Below are 12,230 nucleotides of genomic sequence, written 5' to 3'. Positions count from 1 at the left end.
TAACGAATAGGTGGATGCGCAGGAATAAATTTATAGACTTTCTCTTCTTCTTTAGAGAGGGCGCCCTAAACATATGACCACACAATAACATTTTGCTTCAGTTCTGTAGGGAAAAATTTTGTGACCGAATGTTTCATGTGTCAGATGCAGTTGACTTTGACGTATGCGTCAAAAGCGAACCAATGGCAATCGTTCTTTTCCCCTCCCTCTGCAGGCTATTACGTGATACGTGGGTGACCGGCGGTGAAGAAAATTGTGAGTAAAAAATCCCTCTTTTTTTTAATAACCCTGTGCCATCCTCCAAATTTCCCACAAAACTCAGTGTTTAAAGTAAGTCGAAATTCTACAGCAAATAGAATTTTTCCCGAAAATCCGGCAAATTTTGTGCAATTTTCCCCATAAAGATCCGGTCGCCATTGTAACCGCCATTGATCCATTCAGATATTTTCCCAAAGGCCCTGTAATTTTCTATTGTCAAATGAAACGTGAAGTTCGCATTTTCCTTTATAGTAATTTTTTCCAGATTTGAATCCTGACGGATCATTTCAAATCCCAAATCTAAATTCGACCCATTACGTTACGTAATACCCAATCGTAAACTTTAACTAGACCGTAGTTTGTACAGTTCACTTCACGACCTCGCAAGGGTAAAGTGTCTCCTATTTTTTAGGCTTCGATTCACTCCAACTCCATAAAATACTTTAGTCAAAATGTTCGCCGCCGCTAGACTGATTGCCCCAGCTACCAGGACTGCTGTAAGTAGAGAATTTTCACAGTTTTTAAGGCCCTTTTCCTACACCCAAAACTTTAGGTGTTCTGGATTACATAACCTTCTGCCTTAGGTATCAAAGTCTATGCCAAATTTTAATTCACTACAGCTTAATTCTTTGGAAATTTGCTTTAAAATTTGCTTCAGTGAAGTTATGTAATAACAGAAAAACATCATGACTTTTCTGATTTAACTTTACAGATTTTCCCATAGAGTGACCCATTTCTAATGCCACAAAATATCTCCAATGTATCAATAAGTAATGGAGAGTTATTTTTATTCAATTATATAACAATTTATGTAACTACATGACAAAGGGTATATGTAATTGGAATTTCTCTCTATTACATTTTTCAAAATTATTTCACCCATCATGGTCATACTTTGATGATTGTCCGCATCAAAATTAATCAGCCCAGAAGATTTGTTTTTCTAATACTAATTTTTTAAAATGTATGACTCGAAGGATGTGCTAGAGTTGGTTTTTGATTAATATATGGTGCCCTAAAATGAAACGTAGATATTTCAAGGTGTTATTGTTTGGCAAAAAAGGTCATTTAAACTCATAGATTTTAAAGGTGGCTGTGTGGCTCCTAAGGATGGTTTTTTATTAATATAATTAAAACTGAAACTTTTAATTCACAATTTAAATGATTTGCTTAAATGTGTATTAAACAATACATATTTTTTCTTTGCAATTTGACCACAGGAATAAAAAAGGGTGGCTTTTTACATTAAAAGGGTACTCTTTGTCAGCTTAGAACAAGTACCCTGTTTTTGAATACTATGGAGTTTAAATGTGCTACCTACGCTCAACTAATTATTAGTTCCATGCACAAAAGTTGTATTTTTTACACATTTCAAAAAAATAACTGTTTTAAAAGTCATTTTTGTAGATGATAGTTCATAAATTTTAGAACCCTTAAATTAAAGAATGTAAGTAATTTTTACTTGTTACCTGCATGGTTTGTACTTACATGTTACAATGTGTTCCAAGTTAAATGCATACTATTTGAATTTAAAAAAATCATAATAGTCATGTGATATGGTTTTAGTCTAGTCTAACTCCCCTAGTATCCATTTTCCATTTATATTTGTATTAAGTTTTTTGCTATGCAATAATCCACTGAAATATCTGTATCTCATTGTGGGACTCCCTGTACAGGCAAGACTTTGTATACCACTATTTCATAATTAATCAAGAAATCTGACGTTTCGGAATCTGGAAGCAATGGCGAAGGCGCAAATATAATATTTGGATGAAATGATGAAAGTACATTCAAAACATTTTTATGTTGCTTGGAATGAAATCAGAATATTTATAGGGGAAACTCAAAGTAATTACAGAAAACGTCTTTACGTTTCTCTTTAAAAATCCTGATTAAAATTTAGTATTAAAACGGCCTATTTGACTTGTTTGTGTTAATTAATCAGATAATTAGAAAGCTTATATATGATGAACTTCATGATTGACTTTCAAAAATATATTTTGAAGGCAAAGACAAATAAAATATTAATTTTATCCTGTTCTCAAATTACACAAATAGATTTACAATTACAGTACTAAACATCTACTATATGAAAATTGCTTGTGCTTCTCAGATCCTGAACAACTCAAAACAGTACCTCAGGCCTCTGAGCAGTGCAGTCACCCAGAACCAGTCCCTAGTGCAAACTGTGCAGCAGCATCAACAAAAACAGGTATGAGAGAATCTGATGGAACTTTGGTTTTTATCCAACAGTCTTTTCATGATGATATTATTTAATGCCATTGATTTATCAGTGATATATTAACTTCCTTGGATGTCTGATTTCATCGCGATTTCATTAAAAGTTGTTCTTATGTGAATACGGAATAATGAGGATTTCTCTGTTATATAGGCCAATTTGTTACCTGCGATCAGAGGTCTCCAGACCAGTCCAGTGTCTAGAGACATTGACTCTGCGGCCAAATTCATCGGAGCAGGAGCTGCCACCGTGGGAGTAGCTGGTTCTGGTGAGAACTATGTAAATTTGTGTCTGTAGTTTTTGTGCTTGCTTTTGTTTAATTAATTTGCAATATCCAGTTTAGATGCCTAAATGTACTAATACCTAACTTCCCCCACATATCCAGCACTAAATTTTAGGTCTGGGATTGACACACTCATTGTTGGCTATGCAAGAAATATCTCATTAAAGCAACAGCTTTTATTTTATGCAATTTTTGGGTTTGCCCTCTCTTAAGCTATGGGTTTTTTTTAACTTTATGATAGTTATATTAATGTTGTTTGGGCTTTATTATTCAACGGTTAAACTGTCCGCTGGAGTGTGTGTTTGTGCAATTCGGTCCGCACGGTACATTAACTGTTCTACCTATAGATTTAAGAAGTTCTATTGAAAATAGCTCATTTGCAGCAATTATTTGAAAATAAACGCAGATTAATATGGTTATTTTCACTGCATGTGTTTGGATTCTTTTAGCTATTTGTTGTTTAGTTTTATTTATTACTAAGATACTAACGAAGATAAGTATACATTATTATGTTTTTGTTGGTTTGTTTTTTCATTTTTAAATCAATGGATTTGTTATTATTTTTTGTTTTAATGAAATAATAATCAATTTTCAATTAATTTCAGGTGCCGGTATTGGAACTGTATTCGGTTCCCTGATCATTGGTTATGCCAGGAATCCCAGTCTAAAACAACAGCTTTTCTCGTATGCCATCTTGGGTTTCGCCCTGTCTGAAGCCATGGGTCTGTTCTGTCTCATGATGTCCTTTTTGTTATTGTTCGCCTTCTAAGAAGGGCATTTCTTTATACATTAATCCATCTACGTTACGTATGTACCGCCCTAAATATTTTTTTTAATTACAATCCGTTCCGTTTGTACTGCGTTATCAGTACGCGAAGTGACTATAACGTTGTATGAGCGATAAGTACTCCATGTTAAGATTCGAAATGAGAGTAAATTAGACTAGGACAAGTATATGATTTCACTCGAGAGACTTTGGGCTTATTATTTACTTGGGTCTTGAATCATATATTTGTTTCAGCTTAGGAAATTTCTCATGGTACGACATTGATTTGAAAAGCGTATTGTACACGGTTCATAGAAACGTTAGCAAAAGACCTTAAATGTATCATGTTCTATCCATTTTCATTCACTACGGAGCGAAATAAACTCTAGTTGTATTTCAATAAAATACTGTTTTTGGTTTTTTACGAGTGCCTTTGTTTTCTTTCCCGACTCTGAGGTTTCCCATCAGGTGACACACTCATTCACCATCGTCAAGAATTCTTCCTTGGTGAAGCACATTTTAAAAAAAAATTTAGTCAATATCTAGATAGACGTTGATGTGGGTCATTCTGAAATGGGTTTCAAAATGTCATAATAAATACAAACTCAAATTAAATTTATTCATGCTTTATGTATTATTTGTACAATTTACACAAGTCAAAAATTAATGAAAAAAAATAAGTACTATGGCGTTAAACATTTGCAAAAATCACATTTTAGGGCACAAGTTTATATAATGAAAATTTGGTTTCATAATTAGATCACGATTTAACCATAAACACGGATACTTAAAAACTTCCTCACAGACTGAAAATTTTAAACAGATACCTTTTTGAAATTCTGGAAAATATAGGAAAATCGTTTACAATTTCAAAATTTTCAATAAGTGACACAAAAATTCAAGGGAAAACAATATAAAAGTGTTAAATTGTTTGAAAACTCGTACCCCTTCTTATAATATACCTACAGGTAATTGCAAACCTATGGAAATTTGAGTTAACACTTGTTCCAATATGTAATAAAAAGAAGTGAGTGGAGTAGAGAAAACAACGAACAAACCATGGTCAACATGGTTCACTACCTTTCAAATAAAGAATAAAATGGCATCCCACTTTAGGCATTATCTGTAACAAGTGTTATAGAACCCCCTTTATTCTCCTTTTCCTTAAAAATCCAAATAGCACTAAGAAATTCTTAAATTGACGAAGGCACTTCTGTAAACTTGAGTGCCAAGATGTTTTCCTCATCTTCAACAAATACCTCCTCTTTGTGCCTCTTCTTATACACCACCTTTCCATTTTCAGCCTTCGGCCTTTGGTGAGTCTTCTTATGCGATTTTAAAGCGGAGTTTTGTCGAAATAACTGCCCACATTCACTGCATTTATAAGGTTTTTCTCCTGTATGAATTCTCAGATGAGAATTTAAATCATTGGATTGAGTAAACGCTTTCTTGCAAATCTCACAAACATATGGTTTTTCTCCAGTGTGGATCCTTCTGTGTCGACTTAAAATTCCAGACCTGGAGAATTTTAGTTTGCAATATTCGCACTCATACGGCTTCTCACCAGAATGGATTCTTTTGTGTTTTATCAGCGAGGAGGAAGTGGTAAAACCCTTTCCGCAAGAGTCGCAGACAAATGGTCTTGCACCTAGAACAAACTCACTAAAATTTGAGATTTAATCGCAAATTCCTTTTTATCAACCTGTATGCTTCCTGTGGTGCGTATGTAACTCTCCTTTACTAGCAAAACCATGTCCACAAATGGTGCAAATGTGAGATTTTACTCCACTATGTCTCACTTGATGCTGCCGCAAATTGCCTGTAAAGATTTTAGTAGGCAACTATACTGGGGATTTCATAAGCACTTACCTAACTGATTAAATCCTTTACCGCAAGTCGCACATAAATAAGGCTTCTCCCCGTTATGAGTTCGCATGTGGTCTTTCAAATTTGAAATTTGCCTGAAAGCTACAACTAATTGTTGTTGCGACATCCTGTAGATTTTCATCTACTTACACTTGAGGCAAATCTCGCAAGCATAAGGTTTCCTAGTTGAAGACTTCTTGGTTTTAACCATATTCTTAATACGCAATAAATGCTTTTTGAGCCCCTGTTTAGTTTTGAACATTTTGCTACAGTGGTCGCAAAAGTACTCATCTTTTAATTCTAATAATTCATCAGTTATTAAATGTTGGTTTTCCATGAGATTGTCTGAATTGAATTTCTGAGTTTTCCGGTGTTCATCAGGCTTTATAGCAGGATTATTATACTGATCAGACAGGGGCTCTTCATGCAAATCTATTCTCTCACATTTAACTTCAATCCCCTCATTTAAATTAGTTCTTTCACACTCATTTGCAGGGTTGACATTCTCACTTTTTGGTTTTTCAGCTTTTGTAATTTTTCTGCGCCTTAAAATTAAGTCTTTCTTGCCCAATTTTAGGTCGTTTTTACTTCCAGTTATAGTCACTACTCTATCCTCATCAATAAGTCTCTTTCTAAGGATTTTATCATTGTTTTCTAATTGGGTTTTGAAGAGATATATTGCAACTACTTGCTCAGAGCAGGATGTGCAAATTTGGCCTGGTAGACCATCATTTAAAGCTATCTGCAAAAAAAGAATATTTGCCTTAAAGCTTACTTGGCAATGAGTTATATCTGAGCAGACTAAGTAAGGCTTATTATGACTTTATGTCTAATCTTATTAGTCTTTGTCTAGTTTTACTAATATTATGAAGTTTTATTAATGCAATTGTGGTTTGCTTTCCCTATTAAAATAAATTAAAATCTAAAACAACCAGTTTTCACCATTTGTTGTAAAGTAATAGCTGTTTATGTCATTAGTTAGGAAATGAATGTTTTTATGTAACAAGTGGGATTCTGCAGGATAAATGTAGTAAGGTACTACAATATGATACAAGTTTATATTGCAAGAGATATATTGCTCTCAATTCTTACTTACAATATTTGATATACATTAAGGTAACAAATCAGTCAAGTGCCTACTTTTTCAATGAAAACCTTGACCAATATAATAACTCCTTACAAAACAACACAAATGAGAAATAAACCTAAACTATTGAGGCAAGTTTATTGAAATATTACATTTAATTCTTTTCGACTCCTGCAAATAAAATATTCTTACCTGAACAGCACTAAAAGAGCAAATCATCTCGCAAATGGATAAAGCAGTTTTTTCAGGACCCTCTAACTGTATCAGAGCAAAAAGAGCTCTAAACGTTTCTCCCGTCTCCGAGAGGCAAATCCTGCACATTTTAGTTTCTTCCATGGCTTTTGTGTCCCCAAAATTGAGTGTATTTTATTGCTTAGATCTCAATTGGCAAATTCCTTTGAACTCTTAAGTTTTCTTGAACTCAAACGAAATATTTGAGGTTAGAGTTCTGTGAGACAAAGTAGGAGAAATAGAGATGTTGTCACTGGTAAAGTAACAACAACGCCCAAAAACATGTTACTTGGAGTTAGTTTTTTCAGTAACAGTTACCAATTGATCGTAATAAACATATAAAAAAGTCCTTGAAGTTATGATGAAAATAATCCCCGTGCTGACTAGTTGAAAGACAGATTGTAAACCAGAGTCAAAGCTTGCAATAAAAATTATACAAAAAGATCAGGGGAATTTGAAAGAGAACGTGAGTTCCCTTATATGTATAATATTATTACTTTATTGCATTATTAACTTAGTAACAGTATCGCGGATGATACGAACATTCTTATTGCAATTGCTCTTCATATCATCATGGTAAAAAATAGGTATTTAAAATCTCTTCAGAATGATTCTCCTTTCGTGTCAAATATGGAAATGATCGCGTTACGAAACATAATTCTTCTTAGTCTTCTTGCATGACTATTTCAACCCTATCGCATTAGGTATTCTAGAGGAAATCAGATTTTCTTCCCGACAACTTAATTATCTTTTTTTGTTGTTTTTAGGAAAAATCCATTTTAATGAATTATTAGTTCAATGTGCTCGATTATGATAGGAGGGTAATAAAACCCTAATTATCCGGGTTTCTTTCTTAACCGACACCGCCGTCAGACCACAGTAGTAATGGAATCTAATTCCTTCAAATTATTTGCTATAAATACACGTTATTTTTTACCGTTTCTGTCAGTAACAGTTATATCTACAGACTCTAATTGTCACTGATGTCATTTCCCCCATTCCCGCCATGACGCTTTTAGCAATCTTCATCTAACCTTGCTAAATTAATTCAAAAGAAATGAACATAAATTAGTGAAAATAGCGTTCAAAACAGTGAAAAGTGCATTAAAAATAGTTGAAATAGTTAATAGAAGTGACAATGAGTTCGGCGAGTAAAGTAAGTCACCTTAGAAAATATTGAATACGAAATAAGTAGTTTTGTTTTGGGGGTACTTTTTAATTGTATTTTCCATAAAACCTCCTATTTTTACCTATAACTGCTAGATATAAGCCCTTTTTACACAACAATATGTGAAGGGCAACTAGATGCTTTATACAAATCTGTGGGTACCCATTTACTGAACCTCAAGATAATATTTATTTACTACTGAGAAACAAGTTATTTATATCTATGAAAAATACTAAAACACTGAAATCTTAAGCACAAGTTTTGCTGTACCGTGGGAAGGTATATTGTAAAGTTGAATTACAGGTTGGGGAAATTTTCACTGCTGCAGGGCAGGCTTTTAACAGACTTGGAGATTTGACCATGCAGCTACATCCTAACTCAGATTCACCCACTGGGTAAGCACATATAAGCCCTGACCTGTACAACCTCTTCCAAGTCAAATAATCTGGAGTTGTTTTTATCCCTTAACACATTCCTTATGCCCTAAATCTCCTCTAGAGTTTGAGTCAATTAATAGCCATAAGACTTCCTCAAAGGAACTGAAAATTTCCTCTAATTCTCATTGGGTCTCCCTTATTTTTATGTATAAACATGCAGAAAATGGACAGATGAAGAAATTGAAATGCTTCGGCAGGTCGTTAAACAGTTTTCAGATGGACTAAATCAAATTAGCGAACATATCAAATCTAGAACCGTGTAAGTACAGCTTCTTACAACAATCACAGTGGCCAAACTATCCAGAAATATCGAGTTTTTCCCAGAAATTTTATACACCTACCCTTGTTTTGTTTCCCTCCTGGTGTCCTTAGTAATGTAGTCTTCAATTTTCTTCCTATCTTTCACTGGAAGTTGGTCACCAATTCCGCACTTCAAGCTGTATTCGTCCCCTCAATCCCAGGTCTCAAATTCGAACTGCTCTGAAAAAGAAAGCATTTGAAGATGCTGGTTTGCCAGTGCGACAAGTGGCCCAACCAATGACCACGATTCAAACTCAACCCTCACAGCAATTAATGAAACAAGAGGTGACTTTGAATATGCTGAATGCAGCAGAATCTGAGGTGGACGTAGAGGGCTTACATGAGGATGTAAAACTGGAATTTGATGGCAGTAATGAAGAAGTGTCAACTTAGAGATTAAAATTTTTTTTTTCATAAACTAAATAGTTTTATTTATTAATGAAACAAATAATGTTTTAAAGAATTTTATTGAAGCATTATACAACTACATGCAAAAGTTGCATAAAAGTCATATAAGGCTTGTTCCAACCCATTAGGAAATTATCTTAGAATGGTTTATGAATCCTTCTGAGCAAGCCAGTTGCTTATTTTGAGTTCAGATCTGTAATATGAGTTGTTCAGAAATATTCTCGAACGTTTCTGTGATGGTTTCCTGAATGGCTGGAACAAACCTATTGGCTTTAATATTTGGTAAATAAACTCCTTGCAAAATTAAATATATAATTTGAGCCTCAAAACTGAACGTGAACTCAAAGCTGAGATCTCGAAAACCTATCTGAGTAGCTTATATTCTAGGGTACAAAAATATTACTATTATATAACACCGATTCAAGGAATAAAATCCTTACTATTGGAAATTAATCACTCTTTTTTAAGCTTTCTTTGAAGGTTTTGCTTGTGCAGCTGGGTCGTCCTTGTACCAGTCCTCACTGTAAGAAAAATAAGTATTTTTAGGGCTTTTTCATGATCCCATTAGTTCAGATCTGTGATATAGTAACGGCAACTTTGTCGTAATTTTCCTAAATTTGCTCTACTGTAGTTTATCAACAAACTTACCATCCTGGTACGTTCTCAGGTGCATCACACCTTTGCGATTCTTCATTGTAAACTTCCCCTACTGTGCACCCCAAGTCTCGTGGTTCTACCCCATTCAAACATACGTAGAACCGTTGACAATCAGTAGGGTGGGCATATTTGGGATGCACTGCTAAATTGCCATTAGCGTCTTTCTGGGCTTCTTTGGGGCACTGGAAGCCATCCTTCAAGATGTCTGTGATGTTCAAGAAATGTAAAATATTCCTATTTGGTTGAGTTTGGGTACTTACTGCTGGTTTCTCTGCATCCTTGTCTCCCTGCAGTGTCGGGCCACACACAGGTACCTGAGAACTCATCGAAGTGAAGCCCATTGGTGCAGGTGATTTCGGTGAAGTCTCCTTCGATGCAGTTGTAGAATTTGTTACACACAGCTGGATCTTCGTGGGCGAAAAATCCATTTCTTCGGGGGCATGGGCCTTTGGGCTGAGCCGCCTCTGCAGTTAATTAACAATAATGAACCAAAAACCACAAATTCAAACACCTTTCTCTACTTGTGCGTCTGTTTTCTCCTTTTTTACTCAAGGAATTTTGTGTTATTATTGAAACTTACGTAATTCAGTTCGGTCTCCACAGTCTACGTTGAATGGTTGGTCGCACTTGTTTCTCTTCCTGATGAGAGGATCAAAAACTAGACCATCAGGACATAGTTTGGCTGCAGCTTCTCCTTCCACGCATTCGTAGTATTTGTCGCATTGTCTGGGATCTTCATATTGACCGTCTTTGGGCGGGCATTTGAACCCTTGACCATCTGTGACAAAACATGAATTATAGTTTCGAAGTGAGAAGGCATGCTATGTAATATTCTGCAGTTCTTCCCTATTTTACAATGATCAGATTCAAAACACCTTCGCCTTTTTTTTAGAACACTTTTTAAAATGTTTAAGATTTACAAGTTTTTATAAGTTTTAGATAATTTTTGAAAAACGCAAAATTTAGTTCTTTATCTCTGAGTTTAAGCAGAATTCAATGTTTACCGGTCAATTTTTCTAATGGCCGGAATAATCGGAAGATTCGAGAAGTTTTGTGGAAGAACTGACGAGTTTCTGGAAAATGTCAGAGCTATTTCGTTGGTCTCTGAGTTGAACCGTGGTTAGGATTCTTCAGAACGTTCGAGAATTTTAAAGGTACTCCTTACGAGTCTCTAGATTAGACTTTTTGGAATATCTAAAAGTTTAGAGTTTTCCCTGAAAACTTTCTATAAACATGCAACAATTAAGACATTCCCAGTAAAACCCCCATTTCTTCATCTTCTTCGTCACATTAGAAATTCAAATTAATTGCCAATCAGTTTCTTGTGCCCACAACCAATTCTGCGGTTATGAATGACATTTAATGGTAATGTTAATAATTCATAAATAACCCATTACAAGGTATCTCGACGGTGATATTCACTTATGTAATTCTTCGATAGTGAAAGTTCGCTTTTTGTGACGTGAAAACCAGTGTTAATCTGCTCATCGAATTGTGCGATTTAATGACACTCCTTTCGTGATTAAAATGACAAACGATGGTACCACTTTTATGACCTTTTGGGTACCATTTTCCCATCGTTGCGTTCGATTAATTAATAGTGCATTGAAGGAGATATGACTCGACAGTCACTCCCTTTAAATGACGTTGAATTGATTTTACCGAGATATTCCGGCAAATTACCGGTCTAACGTATGCAATAAACACACACATATTGATTATCTAATAATAAGAAAGTTAATCATTTTGAGAGCTTCTCATGCACAATCAAAATTGTGGTAAAAAAGCAGTGAAAAAAGCAAAATCGTGGTACTTACGGGCACCCAGGACGAGCCCAGCGATGGTGGCTAACACGAGTAACTTCATTCTGCTTTCTTATATCACAATCTGTTGTAAAGTAAAAGTGAACAGACAAGTCCGCCTTATAAGACCGACCTCTTTGCACTGAAGGAGAAACGAATATATTTTAATATTTAACTGTTACCTTGGTTCTTTGACCAGAAGAATAGCCAATCAGGTGGCGGCAATTCGATTTCCGTTTAATGCGGAATGTCAAATTTTGTCCACACACCGATAATGCAGTTTTTAATTGCGGCAATTTAGCGTTAGAGAGGTCAGATAAAGTGGAAAGTTTATATAAACCAGCTATACATATATAAATATTTTCGAGAAAGGAATTTCTAACCATAGACTTTCATTAATTTAGCATTGGGGATGTGACAAGGTCAGAAACTGGTTGTCTCTGCGAAAGACAAAGGCATTTTACTGGTTTTTAATCGTTAAGTGGTTCACTTGGTCAAGGAGTTATACCGCCCAACCATCAACCTCTATCACTCCAAGAAGTAAAGATAATATGGAAATCTCACCCTTAGGTATAGGTGATACCCCCCTTAAATTCTTAATTTCTCATTAAAAATGCTTCTGTGTGTAATAATTCATCGTAATTTTCGTGATATTTTTGATATTTAGTTTTGCGCAATTGCTCTAAATACTGTTTGGTTGTTCACGGATTTCCTGGAAGAGAAACTTG

The 12,230-nt window shown here is 34.9% G+C and overlaps 4 protein-coding genes across 4 annotated transcripts; 2 read left to right on the top strand and 2 right to left on the bottom strand.

Moving 5' to 3' along the window:
- Nucleotides 1-150: 150 nt before the first annotated feature.
- ATPsynC (ATP synthase, subunit C) lies at nucleotides 151-3,970 on the top strand. Its single transcript, XM_066394953.1, has 5 exons — nucleotides 151-255; nucleotides 671-755; nucleotides 2,372-2,470; nucleotides 2,651-2,765; nucleotides 3,386-3,970. Exons 2-5 carry the CDS (start codon nucleotides 711-713, stop codon nucleotides 3,547-3,549), a joined length of 423 nt encoding a protein of 140 aa, XP_066251050.1. The 5' UTR covers nucleotides 151-255; nucleotides 671-710; the 3' UTR covers nucleotides 3,550-3,970.
- A 253-nt stretch (nucleotides 3,971-4,223) lies between these two features.
- On the bottom strand, nucleotides 4,224-6,914 carry LOC136412261 (zinc finger protein 678-like). Its single transcript, XM_066395279.1, has 5 exons — nucleotides 6,692-6,914; nucleotides 5,563-6,154; nucleotides 5,416-5,514; nucleotides 5,249-5,365; nucleotides 4,224-5,194 (listed from the first exon to the last, which is right to left on the bottom strand). The coding sequence occupies exons 1-5, from the start codon at nucleotides 6,833-6,835 to the stop codon at nucleotides 4,740-4,742; spliced, it is 1,407 nt and encodes a 468-aa protein (XP_066251376.1). The 5' UTR covers nucleotides 6,836-6,914; the 3' UTR covers nucleotides 4,224-4,739.
- Nucleotides 6,915-7,718: 804 nt separating this feature from the next.
- On the top strand, nucleotides 7,719-9,044 carry LOC136412115 (chromatin complexes subunit BAP18). Its single transcript, XM_066395018.1, has 4 exons — nucleotides 7,719-7,886; nucleotides 8,202-8,293; nucleotides 8,496-8,594; nucleotides 8,797-9,044. Exons 1-4 carry the CDS (start codon nucleotides 7,869-7,871, stop codon nucleotides 9,026-9,028), a joined length of 441 nt encoding a protein of 146 aa, XP_066251115.1. The 5' UTR covers nucleotides 7,719-7,868; the 3' UTR covers nucleotides 9,029-9,044.
- A 42-nt stretch (nucleotides 9,045-9,086) lies between these two features.
- On the bottom strand, nucleotides 9,087-11,665 carry obst-A (obstructor-A). Its single transcript, XM_066395017.1, has 5 exons — nucleotides 11,518-11,665; nucleotides 10,281-10,478; nucleotides 9,961-10,164; nucleotides 9,692-9,905; nucleotides 9,087-9,564 (listed from the first exon to the last, which is right to left on the bottom strand). The coding sequence occupies exons 1-5, from the start codon at nucleotides 11,564-11,566 to the stop codon at nucleotides 9,507-9,509; spliced, it is 723 nt and encodes a 240-aa protein (XP_066251114.1). The 5' UTR covers nucleotides 11,567-11,665; the 3' UTR covers nucleotides 9,087-9,506.
- Between the last annotated feature and the right edge of the window lie 565 nt (nucleotides 11,666-12,230).

The sequence above is a fragment of the Euwallacea similis genome, chromosome 11 (genome assembly GCF_039881205.1).
Source record: "Euwallacea similis isolate ESF13 chromosome 11, ESF131.1, whole genome shotgun sequence".
NCBI classification, from domain to species: Eukaryota; Metazoa; Arthropoda; class Insecta; order Coleoptera; family Curculionidae; genus Euwallacea; species Euwallacea similis.
The sequence above is the reverse complement of the archived record's forward strand: the minus strand, read 5'-3'. Positions and strand labels throughout refer to the sequence as shown.